This window comes from Vidua macroura, chromosome 2, assembly GCF_024509145.1.
Source record: "Vidua macroura isolate BioBank_ID:100142 chromosome 2, ASM2450914v1, whole genome shotgun sequence".
Classification (NCBI taxonomy): domain Eukaryota; kingdom Metazoa; phylum Chordata; class Aves; order Passeriformes; family Viduidae; genus Vidua; species Vidua macroura.
The window spans coordinates 92,678,948-92,697,318 of record NC_071572.1 but is presented as its reverse complement, the minus strand read 5'-3'; the positions used below and the strand labels follow the sequence as shown (position 1 = coordinate 92,697,318).

General features: G+C 46.9%; 1 protein-coding gene across 1 annotated transcript in view; it reads left to right on the top strand.

The window, feature by feature from the left end:
- The window catches only part of FLT3 (fms related receptor tyrosine kinase 3), a 35,600-nt gene extending 26,808 nt beyond the window's left edge, over positions 1–8,792 (top strand). Inside the window, exons 14-24 of the mRNA XM_053969813.1 lie at positions 12–144; positions 234–338; positions 1,953–2,063; positions 3,897–4,050; positions 4,393–4,523; positions 4,909–5,033; positions 5,368–5,490; positions 6,152–6,263; positions 6,347–6,446; positions 7,769–7,874; positions 8,552–8,792. Coding sequence (XP_053825788.1) covers positions 12–144; positions 234–338; positions 1,953–2,063; positions 3,897–4,050; positions 4,393–4,523; positions 4,909–5,033; positions 5,368–5,490; positions 6,152–6,263; positions 6,347–6,446; positions 7,769–7,874; positions 8,552–8,686 — 1,335 coding nt within the window. The 3' untranslated portion in view covers positions 8,687–8,792. The remainder of the gene's footprint in view (positions 1–11; positions 145–233; positions 339–1,952; positions 2,064–3,896; positions 4,051–4,392; positions 4,524–4,908; positions 5,034–5,367; positions 5,491–6,151; positions 6,264–6,346; positions 6,447–7,768; positions 7,875–8,551) is intronic.
- Positions 8,793–18,371: the final 9,579 nt, after the last annotated feature.

Below are 18,371 nucleotides of genomic sequence, written 5' to 3'. Positions count from 1 at the left end.
TTCTTCCAAAGCAATTCAAATATGAAAGCCAGTGGCAAATGATACAGATGATAGGGCCATCAGATAATGAATACATCTATATCGACTTCAGAGAATTTGAATATGATATAAAATGGGAATTTCCCAGGGAAAATCTGGAATTTGGTGAGCAATCCATAAGGTAAACCTCAATACTGGAGCAGTAGTCTGTGCTGTACCAGCAGCAAATAATACTGGCATTTTGTGTCTTGTAGGACAGGTTCTTGGTTCTGGGGCCTTTGGGAAAGTAGTGACTGCAACAGCTTATGGAATTAACAATGCAGGAGATTCAGTCCAGGTCGCAGTCAAAATGCTAAAAGGTATGATACACTCTGGTGCTTTCCACAAGCAGTGATGTATTCTAGTATCTCCAAAGTAGAAGAGGCATTAGAAATCCCCCTTATACTGAAAACTTTCAGCAGTTACACCTCACAAATGCTTGGCTTTAAAATCCTTTCAAAGTGCTTTCAAAACCCTGTTTCAGTTTGGAAAGGTATTGCTGAAGTGCCTGCAGCCCGTTGCATTTTGCCCCACACACTACAGAAGGTCTGTGTTTTGTGGAGAAGTATGGAGCTTCTAAAGAGGATAAATGCAAACCCCCAGTACAGATTATCCTACTGGTTATACTGGTGATACGACCTTTGGTGTAAGGCCTCTTTTTCTTGTAATGCTGCCTAGCTGTGCCAAGCCCTTTGCCTGCTGTGTCTGAGCTAGCTTGTTTCCAAAACTTCCAGCACAATTTCCTGTAGTCTTTTTTCTTGATGATGACACAAAACAGTTTATTTCCATCCCTCCTTATGAATAAGGATATTAAACCTCGAATACTCCTTCCTGCTATGATCTGGCCTCTCTCCAAGCTGTCTTGACTCCTCACAAAAGCAGTGTCCAGGAGCGAGCCTCCCTGGCAGCGAGCAGAGGAGGGCTGCCTCACTATGTCCCAACTGACCACAGCCCTGTTCACAGCATGTTGGAGCACTTTGCACTGGAAAAGATCTCTAGGACCACGGAGTCCAACTGTTAACCATCACTGTCAAGTCCACCACTACACCATGTCCCTCAGTGACACATCTTTTAAATATATTCAGGGAAGGTGACTCAACCACTTCCCTGGGCAGCCTGCTCCAGTGCTTGACAACCCTTTTGGTGAAGACATTTTTCTGAATATCCAATCTAATCCTCCCCTGGCACAAACTGAAGCATTTCCTCTCCTTGAGGAGGTGCTTCTCCTTTGACTTGTTACCTGGGAAAAGAGACCGGTAGCCACCTCACCCTCCTTTTTATATATATTGGAATGAGCTTCACACTGATACCAGCACCCTGCCCACCTGTGTGCCTACACAGCCCCTTCCTGCCAGCACTGCCATTCAGGTTTTCATCCCCCATTTCCACATAGCACCAGTTTTACACTTCCTTGGTCCACTCCTTTGCGGTTGTCTTTGTGGAAGCTCGACTTGATCATTTTGGTTCACATACCCAATTCACTGAAATCATGAGCACCAAAGCTCACTGAAAACAAGGCTAAAGCTGTTACTGAAACACAGGGTGGCCTTCTCAGCTGCTGGATTGCAGCTGGTTGTGTGCCATATGGCTGCCATTTTCCTCCCTTAACATTTCTCTGCAAAAGGTTTGTCTGCCATTTTTTCTGTGCTTGGGAACACTTTAATGTATTTCCTTGCCAACCCAAGAATGACAAATGTTGACATTTAATGACTGCTTTCCCAAGCTTTGAAATGATCTGCACTCACACTCAAATTTAGTTTCCACCTTGACTGAATCTTTTTATACTTTGGAAAGGGGTTTTTTTAGGATGTTCCCAAATGTACTGTCAGTCCAATTAATTTGAAATGAAGATCTGCACATGACAAAGCATCACAACCATTTAAATTTTCATTTCTCTGCCAGAGATTTCCAAATCTGTGTTATTACTTTCACAGAAAAACCTGATGCTGCAGAAAAAGATGCTCTAATGTCTGAGCTGAAAATGATGACTCATATTGGAAGCCATGAAAATATTGTGAACCTACTAGGAGCTTGTACTCTGTCAGGTAAATTGAAATTGTGGAAAAGCACCAATTAAAACCACCAGAATAATAAGGACTAATTTTGCTGTTCTGTGTGGCCCAAAATAAGATGAAGATGAATTGAAAGCAAATTTAAGGCCATGCACGTGTACAGAAAAGGGTAGTTTCTGACTATACTTGCGAGAAGTGATACAACAGTCCTTCTGCAGAATAAAATTTCCTGTTATGGTGGTGATGGCACTGGTATAAGCCAGTTTATTAAGTGAAAAGGAAAAACTTAACTGGTGCAAGGGACTTCTGCATACACATGAGTATGTTCACATAAGAATTTTTTTTTTTTTTTTTAGTTCATGTGGCTCACCAATGAATGGATAAAAATAGCTAAAAGATAGACAGGAAACAAAAGAAATTGAAAAATAACAGGGGTAGAAGGGACATAAAAAACAGAAATGGGAGAAGTAAATAATGGAAATAGGGACAACCTTTTAAATGACCACATGTAAAAACAAAACTGAAGAATGAAAAAAATAAGCAAAGGTGGGCTAATATGAAAGTAGTGAGATATTATCACTGATTAATTCTTGTGTGGCTCATGTCATCATTGAGGAAATTTACACAGCTATTCTTGTCCAAAGAACTGCTTCTCTGGCCAGTTCAGTGGTGAACAACAGTGGGTGAAGAGAGGGTAAAGAACAGATCAGTTTGGGGGAATGCCAGGGTTTCACCCAGTGTAGATCTGTATCATGAACTATAACACCTGACACTGAAAAGCTTGTCAGATTTTCCATCATGGTTATTTATTTAGTCAGAAAGACCAAGCAGAACAGTTAACTTTTGTTTCCTCAGTTCACATCAGCAGCAATACTGTCAGGCACAGACATGAGGAGTAAGAGGAAATCAGAGAAATAGATTGTTCTTAGTAGCTTTAGCTGATTTAAAAATACTGCCACTGCCTTCTGGAACAGTGGGCAGGATGTGATGGTGTAGGCAGGAGAGCTGCAGGAAGACCTGCTTAGTCTGGTAGGGCAGGAACACTTCCAGCCTTATCCAAGTGCCATTTTCAGAGAATGGTTCTCAAGATTTTCCCATCCATCCTCTGAGAGACTTTACAGCTTTTTCCAGTGTGCCTTACTTTGCTTGACAGTGGCCTTCTGACAGAAATATTCACAGATTCACAGTCAGTCTTTCTGGGCCAGAAGTGGTGGTGGCAGTGTGAGGCTTCGCAGGGTGATGTGTGACCACTCTGAGCTCCTGCTGGCTGGTCGTGGTTTTTATCCATGGGTCAGGAATTGGTCAGGATTTTTGATTTCTTGAGAAAGTGTCCTGACCAATGACTTAGACACCTCCCCTTGCAAGGGGTATCCCTCATTAAGGTCCTCTCAGCAAGTACTCTTGGGTTTCAGGTGGTCTTCGTGGGGAAAAATAAAAAGGGATCTTTCCAGAGCATGAAGGTTGCAGAGATAGATGGAAGGATGTACGTCAAAGGATACAAATGCACACTATCCAGATAATTAGCAGGAGTCATCTTTTGCTTGAACCCTGCATGGTTTAGAAAATATGCTGCATCCTTATAGCCTCTACTGTCCTCCCCATTGCCATTGGGATGGGCAAGGATTTTTGTTTCTACAAGGGGTTTTCAATACAGTTTGAGAGATGCACACAGACTATAAGGGACGTTATAGTCAGCAAACAAATTCTCATTATGTCACTATCAGTACAGCTTATCTACCTGGGAATGGAAGATGCTTGGGATGTTTTAATACAGATTAATCCTGAGAGAAAATGAAGCAGCATTAGGGCTTTAATGGGGAGGGTGCTATAATTAGCAGCAGGCATTTACATTTCCAACTATTTCAGGACCAATCTACTTGATATTTGAATACTGTTGCTATGGTGACCTTCTGAACTACTTAAGGAGCAAGAGAGAAAAGTTTCACTGGACACTGACAGATATTTTTAAACAGCAAAACTTCAGCTTTTACCACAATATCCATCAGGACCAGAACTCTAGGTAAAGAATTTAGTACCAGTTTGATACTTTTAAAAACTGCTATCGCTTTTTAAGCTGCGTTCTCACCTATGCTGTACACTGGTGAAATTATTGAATTCTTGAGAATGTGCCTTCACATACTTTAATAAGCAGTGCCTTGGGAGGAACTGAGATTTGATTCTCCTTATGGAGACTGCAAAAGACAAACAACCTCTTGTTTCTCTTCCTGGTTTTAAGAGTCATGTCTGTGTCCAGATTTTTAGTAGTAGTAACTGTTCATGTTTTTCACTGCAAAAGAGTTTATGTGTAGAAGATTATGTGATGCACTGTGTGCAACCTTTGAAAATGTGTTTCCCACTCCAGGACAGGGACTCACCTGAAGTATGGTGTGAACACAACTCTGTGCAGAGAGGATGAATTTGAAACCATGCAAAGAAGCCAAAACATAAATGTGACACTGGGATCAAATGGGATTGTGCTGTTTTCTGAGGAAGGTAAGAGATTAATTGATTATATCTTCAGGAATGCTGTTAGTATTGTATTTTTTTGTATTATTGATATGACCAGACTAGATTCCATTACAAAAGAGGCCTCTTTCTATCATAAGTTTCTCTTCAGTCCTGGCAAGAATTTTGCTGGAGGAGGATTCAACAACAGTTGAGATCAGAGGGCTTATGTTTCTGCTCATGCTAAAAGCATAGTATTTGAATACAAAAATACTTACCTTTATTTTGTATCTGAGTAAAGGATAAAAAAGAAAGATACTCTTTGTGATGTTGCTTTTCATAGGAGCATGTGAAAATCCTTAACAACAGTCAGTGGAATTAATCAGAGTGAGGAAGTCCATGGAAAACTCATACTTTTGATTATTCTTTACAGATAAAATTAAGGATGCAAGCACACCGATGGATGAAGAAGAGGATTTTAATGTGCTCACTTTTGAAGACCTTCTTTGCTTCTCTTATCAAGTTGCCAAAGGAATGGAATTTCTTGAGTCCAAATCGGTATGGTGAAAGGTAGCAAATTTTTCAGATAGGTCAGCTTATAAGAGGCAGGTTGAGGAACAGAGCCACTCAGTGGCAAGCTTGAACTATACCTCCTTCCCTGGTTTAACAGCGAAGACTGGGTTGCAGTTTTAGGCATCACCCTAAGAAGCAACTGCACGGCACATTTGTGCCCTCTCTGGCCCTGTCTGCTTGGCACCAGCAGCCAGGGAGTGTCCAGCTTGGCTATTCACCAAACTGCTGAAGTGGAAGGAGGTGCCAACTCAGAGGGCGGAGAATTGTCCACCACTGATGCCAAACACAGTGGAGTGTTAATCCTTCCTTTCCTTCTAAGTGCATTCACAGAGACCTCGCTGCCCGGAACATACTGGTGACCCATGGGAAAGTGGTGAAAATATGTGACTTTGGCCTTGCCAGAGATGTAATGAACGACTCCAACTACGTCGTCAGGGGCAATGTAAGTTCATGAGGGCTCTCTGGTTTTCACAGCATTGTAAGAATTATAAGGAACTAAGAAAGAAAAGTTTAATTTTTTTTTAATTCCTTGTTAGCTTTGTGCATATCTGTATGGACAATGCAGAAATCTCAGTTTTTCCTGCCCTTGGCAAAAGCAAATTCTTAGATTATAATTAAAATAATCAAGCTGGTTCTGTAAATGAGATGGTACCCATACTCTTTCTAAAGCACCCATTGATGGAAGCACTGGGAGTTGTTTACTATTGTGGGCAGTAACAGTGTAGGACAACAGCATGTGTGTGGGGATGTGCCAGATCCTCTGGCTTTATGAAGAAGTACAATGTGGACATCTCCATCTGGGCCACTCTACGCTTGAAGTCAGAGGAAGGAAGGTGGCTCTTCCAGGACTGAGCTCATCTCTTCCATAAATAGTCATCTAAAATGGATGAGATGAACTCTCTGGCTCTTTAGGAGTGTCTATTTCTCTCTGCAATTAGAATGTCCAGGGACTGCTGACAGAGACACAGCTTTGCACACAGTGAACATGAATCGATCATGCTGGCAGTGAGAAGTACAGTGAGTCACCTAAAAAGTCTGTGTCACAGCCTGTGTCACAGCCTGTGTCACAGCATGACCTGGCCTCCATCCCTCTGTCTGCACAGGCTCGACTGCCAGTCAAATGGATGGCTCCCGAAAGCTTGTTCGAGAGGACGTACACCATGAAGAGCGATGTCTGGTCGTATGGAATACTGCTGTGGGAAATATTCTCCTTGGGTATGTTTTGCAGTGGGACAAAAGAGCAGTGTTTGGTTTTGGCAGTTTCTGAATTAACACATATTCTCCAATAATTTCCACAGGTGTAAATCCTTACCCTGGTATTCAGGTTGACACAAATTTCTACAAATTAATACAAAGTGGATTTAAAATGGACCAACCGTATTATGCTACAAAAGATGTGTAAGTGTATTTCCAAGTGATACACAGCATGAAAATTTATACTTACTAGGTCACTGTTTGAATGACCTTTTATGTATTATACACTATATCTTATACAAAATTAGTTGCAAAACATGAGATATGCCTCTAAATCTAACAAAGGCTGCCTGATCCTGCAGGTTTTGTTCTAAAGCAGAAGTGATCAACACTATAAGTTATGTGTATTTGACATAACTAATTTATTATATTTATTTAGTTGTGCCTTCTTTCCCCAGGGAACTTCTTATTCTCTGACCACAGATTTTTTTCCCCCTTTTTTTTCCTTTTTATTTTCTCTTTTTTTCTTTTCTTTCATTTTATTTTTCCCCCCAAAAGCTATGTTTTCCATATTGACTAAATTTTTGGTGAGTTCTTTCCTAAGCTCTATTATTTAATCAAGCTTTATCAGGTTTGTTTCATTTCCAGGTGGCAAGAACTTAGATAAAAACCCTGCTAAGGAAGAGTTGGGGGGAAGCTAATTCTGTGCTCTCAGCACATAATTTTCAGCCTGTGCCTCTGTGCCTAGGTGGACTCTGCCTAGAGGTGGGCCCCAGGAAACAAGAGAAGAGAAGGTGACAGAGAATTATGAGGTCTGGAACATGGAGGAAAGGGAAGGACTTTGAGTTGGCTGAGCTCCTCTGGCAGACATTTCATAGATGCTCTAGGGACAGGTGCCTTGCTATGACTCTGCACTGCTCTTATCCTCACCACATAAAGGCTGTAATGGCATTAAAAGTACTGGGGAATCCAACAGATTAATCCATGAAAGATTGCTGGGGGGGTTGGGTTAAATATCAGAGAGCCTATTGTCCCAGTACCTTTGCAAGGGACTTTAGCAGTCAGGTACTGCTCTGATGCCTGATGAAGCTGCAATATTTCTAATGTGATGTTTAAATTTCAGAAATATTTTTGTGATGTCAAATTACATTAGAAGACTTGCTGTGTGAAAAGTTTACTTAAGATTACATTGTCCACAAGGAGCAGATTTAGTCCCTATGACAGACAGGCATTGTTTTCCTAACACTTTTTCTATGGAAGCTGGAAAACAAATATTATGCTATTATGTGACATACCACAATGAAGATTTTACTAAGGACTCTGATTAAGTCACTGTAAGATCATTTCACCCTTTATCCTTATCTTTCTGCTTCCTTTCCTCTGATGCAACACTGTAATTCTGGCCTCTTTCTATAAAATCATTCTGATTCCCATGATTCCCCATTCAAGTTCTGCAATTCCATATAGTCACTTGTAGAGAGTCCAAGAGCTAACATGTTTTCTGTGTTGTGTCTTTTCTACTGCAGCTATTGCATGATGCAGTCCTGTTGGGCTCTTGACTCCAAGAAAAGACCCTCTTTTTCTTACCTGGTTTCCTCTCTGGCCTGTCAGCTGGCTGAGGCAGAAGGAGCAGTAAGTAAATACAGTGAGATGAACACGTGAACAATGTCTGGGTTTAGGTTTGGGTTTTTGTGGGGTTTATATGTAGCTCCACAGATCACGATGAACTGAGGGGATAGCCTCCTGCTTTCTATTGAAGTGCACAACTCTATTATGGATACATTGCCCATGGATCCATTTAAGAGCTTGGAGCATATTTTTCTGCCATCAGAAAGAATCCTGACCTTCCTGATGAGGACTTTCTTCCTCCCACTGCCTGCACTGGGACTCTGGAAAGCTGAAGTCTCTCAGCCTGTGCTGAGGGAATGGGCTTCCCTTGTGCAGCAGCCAGTGCAGTCAGCTTTGGTGATGCTGATCTCCCATGGAAGGGGAGCTGAGACTGTGCCAGGGGTCAGGGTCTCATGAGGGATCACCATGCCATGTCCTCACAGACAGAATTTTGTATGTCATTCTCAAAGGTCAAAATAATAAAGATGATCTGAGGAAGTCCTGTTCTATCCATACCAGATGATTATCTCCTCTTCAGGGAGGATAAACAATTCCTTTCCAAATTACCAATTGCTACTTGGGTATCCACTCTGGACTAAACACACTATTTCTCAATGCCTGCTTCATGGGGAGAAAAGCAGTTTTCCAAATACAATAAATAATAACAGAAGGTATCTTTTATTTCCTCTTCCCAATTCTAGGTTTACCGTAATACAAAGAAAAGCCTTGCTACACACCATTCCAGCATCAAAGCTAAACCTTGTGTAAGCAGGAATGAGGAATCTTTGCTGCCCTCAGTTGTGCTCCAGCATGAAGACCCTCAAGTTGAAAAATAATCTGGGTTGTGGATTTGGTCTCAGTATTGTCATACACTCTGTGTAAGATAAGTGTTTTATACCAGCTCTGAGAAAAGAAATTGTTGCCAACTGCTGCACTGTTTGTATTTCTCGTGGGCCAGTCAGTATTTATGTGACTTTTTGAGAAGAAGGTGTCATTCATTTGTTTGAATTCAGAAAACACATCTATAGCAAGACAGGGTTTTTTGCTACCTCCCTCCAACTGAGTACCTCTTTTCCTGGTGTTATGTAAATAGTGCCCAATCAATGTATTGAATTCATATTGTTCTTGCCACATTGCAAGCAAACATGAGAGAATCCACTTTTTTTTAAGTCAGTGTTTACAAGCATCAGCTATGCAGCTAAAGAGAGCTGGTATGATTTCCAGAAGTGCTATTCACATCTTCATCTCCAGATGTCAGGGAGTGTTGAGGAAAAAAGGCCACAGTAGTCACCAATTTTAGATGTCCAAATTTTACAGTTCCATCAGTCTTGTTTTACAAGGAGCTCTTAATTTGATTGAGTGTAACTGTCTTACCTTGGACATCTCTGTGCTTGTGAAGTATGGGTGGTGGGTGTTCAGTTCAGCTGAGTTCATTTTATCACAATTTAGTTACTCATGTGGCCTCTACTCAGCCAGGCTACATTCTGCAACTACTGATCAGAGATAGGCACTCACATGAGGGACTCCTTTCTACCTAAAATAAGCATCAAAAGTAACCAGGAGGAGTGATATTCGGAGATAACCTTCAACCTCCCTGGTTTGGAAAATCCAGGTGGCAGTCTCCAGCTGGAAGTCTCACTTCAGCTGAGTTACAGCTAATTCCATTCATGGGGCTTTGTGTGTTTTAATAGCAAATAAAAAAATATTTAATTTTGAAGAAATTGCATTCTATAATTTAGGAATGTACTATCATCACTCCAAATCCACAGAATTCAGCCTGGGTGTATGAACACTGCTGCACTAAAATGAAGGTATGCCTCTTTAACTTTCTCACAGACTCCCGGGAAAATACCCAGAGGCTTGATGCATTTTCACTATACTTAAAAAGACAGCTATTTTCACTATGAGGTTTAGGAATTTGTAAATGCAACTTTCATCATGACTAATAGGATACATTTGTCTACATCACAGTGGATCAAGATGAGAATATATTGGTTAATAGTTTTTTTCTCTTTTACATTTTACAAGGTGCTAAGTTCAGTTAGGATTTTTCAGAGGCAGGTCTTATAAAATAATAACTTGCATATAATATGCTATTACAGAAATTGAGCTGCTCTTTACTAACACTGAAAATAAATAATGTTGTAATACAGTGATTATGATTTGTACATTTTTGTTAATGTTATTAACAATTATCAATGAATCATCAATTTTTTAATCAGATACAAACCACTGAAGAGCAATTTGGAGATATTTAGATAGAAATAAATTTTAACGTCACATTCTCTGGAAAATGTATATTATTTTTAACATACCCATAATGGTTTGAAAGTGTTCCTCTGCAAGATGTCACTGTTTAGCACTGATAGCACACTGATAGCCACTGCAGTGGCTGGACAGTAGGAGCTGAGCATCTTGTGAAGACAGGAGTTTTCAGCCTTCAAATTTATAGAAACCTAATGCTGAACTGGTCACTTCCAAGCCTGGTTGGCCTTAGAAGCAGATGTGAACTTGGCTCAAAGAGGAGCAGATGGGAATCCCATGTACTTAAAAACAAGCCAGGGAGTTGTGTCACATGTTTATCCACAAGACTTGAAAAGAACTGGACATAGCTCATCTGGCCCCAGCATCACTACTGAGCTGAGACTTGGGAATATAAAGGCAAATAGAGAACCTTGGAGCAAGTACAACTTCTCGTGATTCATGCATGAAAAGCAGCTCAGGCAACACAGCATTCCATGAGGAAGAGCAATCAGAAGAAAAACCGTCCTGTATGGGCTGAACGTCTGGTAAATTGTGCATCTGCTTCTCCACACAGAAGAGATGAATGGAACAAAGTTACAGGAGGTACTGAGTGAAAAATAATTTCTTTTAGGACATTTTTCTTTCCAGGATGCTTCCAACACAACTTAGCAAATTGGTGGTCCATTCCTGAGGCTTGCGCAGAGCCATAGACAGTGCTGGTTAGGGATCAGTTTCGTGATTTCTGAAGGGAAATGCCCACATTTCTCTCATTAGGATCCAGACCCCTAATCTGTGCCTCCAGAAGCACGTTGTCAGGAGAAAGTGATGAATTGCCCCCTGCAGTGAATGGAGAGAATTAAGCTTGTTTGAAGACCTCCAGCGCAGACGAGTTTAGCCTAAGGTGGATGCCTTAAATTCAGCACAGACTGACAAAGATTCAGTAATCATTAATCCGGGAAGAAGAGCAATAGGAGGGTTAAGGTCAATTAAAAGCACTGAAGGGCAAAGGACATTTGAGCTCTCCCTCGCAACAGTAACAGAAATAAGAAGAAAGATAATTTGACAGCCCAAACTGAAAGACAGGATGGCGCTGGGGAATCTGCCCAAATTTTCTTTCCCCTCTACTTGTAAGAGCGCGCCTCGGAGCCGGCGGCCCTGTCCCGAGGAGCTCTCCCCGCGGGATGCCCGGGCACACGCGGCCCCGTTCCTGCGCCGCAGCCGGCACTAGGTGGAGCTCCGCGACCGCGGCTGCGGGGCGGACAGTGCCGAGGGACGCCGGACGGAGGACAGGGAGCAGGGCTGATGCTCAGCGCAGGGACTCGAGCCAGCCTCGGTGTCTGGACCAGAGCTACAGGAGATCTGGAAAGTAGGGCTGAGGATGTCGGTCAAAAGGACTCCACAGCCAAAACCTCGTAGCACCGGTGGGACAAACCCAGTACCAGCACAAACCACACCGCCTCCCCACCCCCCTCAGAGCGTTTTCGCAAACAACCATGTCCCTGTGCCACAGGCAGCAGGGACCAAAAAGGTAAGAAACCCTTCTCTGTCCCGATCAAAACTGGAGGTGCTTCTCCAACATGCCATGCTTTTGGGTTTGGGATACCTGGGATGGGCTCTGTGGGGTCCTTATGAGAGAAACTGGAACTAACCATGTCTTAAACCAGAAGAGAAGAGCAGAAGTGACCCTGTCATTCATGCTAGCAGTAACTTTCAGTCCACATAGTCATGGAGGGCACTGTGAAAGGCAATGAAGAAATCCAGGGTCATAGCTGCTCCAGAGCTATTTGCAGACAGGTTTTATTTTAAGAGTCAGAACTTCTGCTGGGAATTATTTCAGGGGCAAAAAAATCAAAGTATACTGAAGATGAGTGGATCTCATAGAGCTGGATACATCAAATCTCAGCACCCTTCTCCCAGACACAGAATCAGATCAAGTGCTCAGTGGCTCAGGGCTCAGGCTTCCCTCCTGCATAAATGGCTAATTAATTAGACCATGCAAGAAAAACACCTTTAAAAAAAAAAAAAAAGCACAAAAAGACCCACCCAGATCTGTGGTTGAGAAGGCCTCAAATGGCTTCAGAAAGAAATGGAACCAGAGCCCAGCTCCTTCTCACCCTTGGTGAGCATCCTAGCACTATGGAATGGCCCAGCAGGAGTACTTCCAGGCAAGTTGTCTGAGACCTGGGCTAGATTCATGCTTCCTGAAATGCTTTGTAATGAGATAAATAGTGCAGCTGCTTAGGGCAGGGATCCTGCCTCATAGGTCACCGACAGATTAAAATTTATGTGTTTAAGGCTGTGCCAGAAAACTTATAAAGTAACACTCCTTGAAGATCTGTGGGTGCCCTGAGGCACAATCAGGTTCAGATCTCAGCTGAGAAGGAATTCTGAATACCTGTTTGTGGACAGATGTGGAAAAGTGGTGGTGCTCCTGTGGTTGCCTCCACAGTGGCACAGAAAGACTGGTATGGGATCCAGTTCATTTAAACACTGCTTAGCTGGGATGAAAGCAGACAGGAGATCCTGACAGTGACCTACTCCTGCCATCATGTATTGCCTATACCTACTCGTAATCCTTTGCCCCACAGCCAAGCTTTGACACTTAGTTTTGGCTGCCTCTTTCCAAATACACTAGGGTTCCTCTCCCTCCTTGCTCTATGCATCCACCGTCTGAAGAAAACCCAGAAGTTACTTCTAATGACAGCCCTCCAGTCCCACCAGTGCCGTGACTGTCCCATCTTCAGAGGAGGCTTAGAGGTTTCAGATCATAAAAAGAAAGAGATGCCTAGCTCAAGTTTCCAAAATACTTCTCTTGGAGAAGTAACGATGTGATGCATACTGGATTCTTCTTTGGAAAAGCCTCCTGTGTGTAGGGTTGCCCTGGGTGAGGAGGGGCGGTGAAGGTAAACTGAGGAAGGCTGGGCTGGTCCTTGGGAGCTGAGTCATGGAGGAGAGCCTGGGGCAGGGGAGTGTGGGCCTCAGCTGGAAAGCTGGTTTTGAGTCTACCTGGCCCTACCTTCAGCTCCTTTTGGGGCTTCTTTTCAGACCAGAAACAAAAAGTAGTGTGACTCCTTTTCCCTCTCAGGAACTAGAATAAAGTAGCTGGGAGCAAATGTGAGATGGTGGAGAGCAGTGAGGTACCAATTTCTCCTTGGAGCCAGAAGGACTAAAGTTTTGGGTTGGAGGGTAAAAGTTTGTCCAGGGAGAAAGATGAGTCTTCTGCCTTCCTACAGCCCCATCGTAAGGAAAGGTCACATGTGGGAGCCTTGGCCTGCTCCCTGCCAGGCCAAAGAAGCACTTGGCACTTCTTTGCTTTGGGCTTCTACATTTGCTAGCACTAAATATTATCCACAAAGCACCATGGCCCTTCAGGGATGTGTACGATTATGATCTTGCAAATAGCAAACCATCTACATGGGTCAGCAACACCCTGTGCCTCTGCTCAATGAGTTTGTAGGATTGGGCTTGCTGTGGGACACAAGGCTGAGGGAGACAGTGGCATGGGGAAACCAGCCCATAGTGTCTTGCCATGGAAGGGCTTGGAGCAGAGGGAATGCTGGAGAAAAATCGGCAAGACTAGCATGTGTTGTGGAGATGGGGACAACACACCCAAGGGGCATGCATCACCTCCCTGCTATGGTTTCAGAGCTGGGAAATGTAGATTAATCAGTGAGGAAAGCAGTGAGGGTGTCAGCCTTCAGATTGCCCTTGGGAGAGGGAGATAGCACGGGGGCAGGCACACTGCTGGCAAATGTGTGCAAACCATTTTACAGCTCAAATTCGGTGTTTGCTTGGCACGGGAGACGACACTCGTATTAGTGGCTCCATCCCACCAGCTGGACCGGGACTTGCGGTTTCCCGGGGAACGACGTGGCTCTGGGGGAGGGCTGGGAGACCGGGGGCAGCCTCTGCCAGGGTCTCTGGTGCCGGCCGTGCCTCGCCGCAAAGCCGAGAGCGTGAGGCTGGGGAGCACCGCGCTCCCGCTGTATCCCGTGCCGGGCGCTGCCGGGCCCGGGGAAGACAAGAGCGGCCCTGCGTGCTGCGGGAAGCGTCCGTGGGTGGGCGGGGGGTGTCCTTGGTGGGCAGGGGCGACAACAGTCGAGACCTGGGCTTCCCCCGCCGTGAGAGGGAGCGCCCCCGCCCCCGCCCGGCCGCGCCGTTGGGGCCGTGCTGCGGGTGCGCGCTGCCGGTGACTCACCGCTCCCGTGACCGGATCGGGCCCCGGGCGTCCCAGGAGGGACATGCCAGCGGGGGCCGGGCACAAGCGCTCTGCGGACAGCGGGGAGCCCTGGTGCGGCTTTCTTCATCTGTGACATTTAAAAAAGATAACAAAGTAAAGTAAAGTCAGGTAAAGCAAATTAATCGAATAAAATCCAACCAAGGCTATTTCCTTCGTCAGCAGAGGTATGCCAGCCACTGGATCTGAGAGGCTGGGAACACCCTCACCAGCTTCTGGCTGCAGAGGCCTCCGGTGTATCATACGACATTTTTTTTTTCCTTCTTCTCTGTTTACGTTCCTGTTTCCTGAAGGAGAACAGGGCCATGAGAACTCAGGCCTGACAGCACCTGTGCGAAGAGGCAGGGCCGGCCCGTGGCGGTGCTGGTACGGGGCGGCTGTGCCCTGGCCAGGCACCAGGTGCTACCTTCCCTCCCCGTCTGCTTTCTTCCCAGCAACGCGAATCCACTGGGGAGAGAGCGTTCAGCATCTAACCCCCTCCTAGAGGCATGTGCTTAAACAAGACGAGTATCAACCCCACGATAAAAGTATTGGGTTATTCTGCAATGTAATCTACATCAAAGCCTCGAGGGCTGCCGGCTTGAAAAGATCCAAGATGTTTTCTAAGTCCTTATCATGTCTGTGCTTAGGGGGAGTCATAAATTCCACAGGTCGGACTGACTAACACACGATTCCTCCTTCCCTTCTCTCTCCATGGCCGCCAAAGGGCTTTCAAGCGGGCTTTTTTTTTTTTTTTTTCTTTACCTTGTAAACAACGCTCCGGGTTCCGTGTCGTTAAGGTGGAGGGAGACAGAAAGATTCCCCCCACCCCACCCTGAGATTCTCCTAAATCACAGAAAAAGGAGCTATACCACAATGCAAGCAGAAATAAAGACGGTGAATCCGCGTCCCCAGAGGGGTGCTGCCGAGTGGGAGCAGTCTGTGGAGGAGGGATCGCGGGTGCTGCTCAGCGCTCGGCCTTTCCCGGGACTTAGGGGGTGTCTCTGACCTGGGATGGGAGTCCTCGGGCTGTGCTGCTCAACCCATTATCCTCCAGCCCGCGCCAGCCCCGTAGCCCGAGGTGACGATGAGCGTGGGCCCCGAAGCGCGGTGTCCGCTCCGGTTCCGAGCACCGCCTGCCCGGGGTCCGAGGGCCCGGCAGCCGGCAGCCGGCAGCGGGCAGCAGCGCCCTGTCCCCGGCACCTCCCCGCAGCCATGCCGATGCCCTGGCTACCCCCGGAAAAAACGTCGGAATTTTTTTTTTTTCAGATCAAGAAGTAAGGTTGAGGTTGAAGGAGGACTGGGAGCCCAGCGTCTGCCCAGGAGGCAGCCCTGGGTGAAAAAGCCCTACGGGGAGAATATCGAAGTCAACGTGAAAAAGCCCTACGGGGAGAATATCGAAGTCAACGTGAACAGGAGGGGGAAGATATTTCCTTGCGAACAGTGTCCCCCATCAGGCACTTGTCAGCTTGAGAGGCGGTGGGTCGCAATTCCTCGCTCAGAATCTAAGGAAATAAGAAAAAAACCGGAGGAAGCGAGGAGGGAGAGGTCAGGCCTTCGCCCAGGCTCCCATGTGGGGGTGTCGTCCCTACTCCTCTCCCGGATCTGCAGCTCTGGGCCGGAGCTGACGGGAAAACCCGAGACGAAACAGGAGAGGGAGCAGCCAGAACGGAGGGGAGAAAAGAGGTGAAAACCGGCCGAGAGAGATATCCTCTCTCCCCAACCTCCTTGAGAAGCCCCGATAGCTGGGTAGGGCCAGAGAGGGGACAAATCCTGTGCCAGTCACAACTGAAAGAAGCCCGAAGAGCCGCAAAGGCATCTAGGAGTGGATGGGGATCCCTCTTATTTTAAGACAAGAGTGGCCCGGGGCAGCGTGTCCCCATCCCCAGCAGCTGCCATGGGTCGCGCCCGGGGAGCCGCTGCGCGGCGGAGGATGCTTCGAAGCATTTATCCGCGGAGGAAGCGGGACTCATCCCCATCTCGCCGCCGACCCCAGTTAGGGTACGGCTGGTGGGGCCCGGTCTTCCTAAGTTCTCCCCGTACTGGGGGACAACTGGGATCACTGTCAGAATGGCAAAGTAGCGGAGCAGCGCTCTGGTTGCCATTCTAGGTAGTCGCGGAGCTGCCTCAGAGCCTTATCCTGTTCCTTCACCGGAGCCGCGAGACTCTCATTTGATCCCGCAGCCAACGGCCCCCAGCCCTGTCAGCTCGGACTGGCGTCGGGTCTCACCCCAAAAAGCTGCCACCTGGCCGCCAGGGATACACTGATGGAGCCTTAGACATTGAATCGGGCTGTTTCGGGGTTGATCGGGGTTGTAGTGCGTTTTATTACAATATGTCCAGAGTTTTGTCGTTTTAATGGCCCCTTTCTCCGTTTATGGCATCATCAAATTCACATCTGCATAGATCGGCTCTGTCGGCGCTTATCGGGGGAGGCGATTACATTGAAGGGACACAGCATTTCCTTTCCAGAGTGACATTTCAGTCTCCTCCTCAGACAGCGCTGGGAGCTCCAAGCCCCGCTCCCTTCTCCTTGTTAGCCCACCGTCGGGGCGGGGGAGGGGGGGAAAGTATCACGGTGGGAATAGGCAACACAGAGAGAAATTCCCTCCCGAGAAAGCGTCCGACAGGCACCTCTGCATCCCTGCTGTTGTGCTGCTGTTATCGTAGGGTCGCAACCGCGGCCGCCTGCGACAGCCTGCGAACAAGTGACCGTGTGGGCAAAAGCATTCCCGGCTATGTGCAGGGTGGGGATACCATTTTTCTCGCATCCAAGACGTCCGCAGCGACTCCGAGGGGGCCGTCTGTAGCCTCTTCCCAAGGAAAGATGCTCCATCTTTTCCTGCCTGAGCGTACCATTCTCCCAGGGCCACTGACACTGGATCCCTTGGGACATTTTGATAGGGGTCACTGAATTACCCGCACTGGTGTTAAAGCATGGCTCCGCGTCAGCAACACGCTCAGCACCAAAGGAACGATAGAATGGGGGGAAGGAGAGGGAGGTTTTCAGAGAGTGGGTTCGGGATATCTGCCTTTGCAGAGCCGAAATCTGCCCTCAGCTGCAAGACACCCCATCTCAGTGACACTCCTCGGTGTGCAGAACAGCCACCCACGTGGAAGGAAAAGCACCCTTGGGACACGACCACGTGGATCTCCGTATGTAATACCCGGGACATGAGGGTCCGGGATAGCGCGGGGCCCGTCTGGGGAGCCCGGGTAGGACCGAGCCGCAGACGCCCCAAGGGACCGGGAAAAAGGGGAAAGCCGGTGAGAATGGCTGAGACGGTGCCGCGCTGCTCCGGCGAAAAGCGCTGGGAAAATGGGGGGACATTCCCGTCCCCATCCATTTTTTCTCGGCGGGTGAAAGGTTTCCTCGCTGTGTCATGGGAAAAGATGCGAATATGCAAACGTCGTCTCGCATTGTCCCCACTCAGGGTGAAAAGTTAAAGCATAAAAGCGGCGGGGGGAAGCTGAGAGGGGGTCGCCTCTTCAAAGGGGACTGGCTGGGCTGGGGGAGCCGGCTGCCGCTTGCCTGGGAGCCGCCCTTCCAGAGCCAGCATTTCCAGAGGGTTTCCAAGGAGCTGGGGAGGGAAGAAGTGAGTGTGCCTGGAGGGACAAGTCGTCGGCTTCCCCGCGGGCTCGGCCGCGCTAGAGCGAGGGAATCGCCCAATGAGGTGACAGGCTCCGGGAGGAGGTTGATGGTTCCCTCGTTGAGGAGAACCATCCCCTGCCTCAGTCCAAGGCCTCCCCGGGCGGCAGGATTACCCGGCTTCGCTCCAGCGGAGGGTCTGAGGGCAGAGGGTGTTTTAGACGAAGGCACCCCCAGTCCTCGTCCTGTCCCGGACCTACTGGGCGCGCCCGACCTCGAAGTTCTGCAGGCACACGCAGAGGAAGGAGACAGCGCCCTTGGAGGGGGGAATTTCTCCTCTTACCTCGCCTTCATCGCCCATGACCGAGCGGGAGCGGGAGCGGGTGGGAAGCATTTTACAAAAAGCAGTAGGCCGTCACGATGGGGTTTGTTGCTCAAAACAACCACGACAAAATGGCTTTGTGGATTTTTA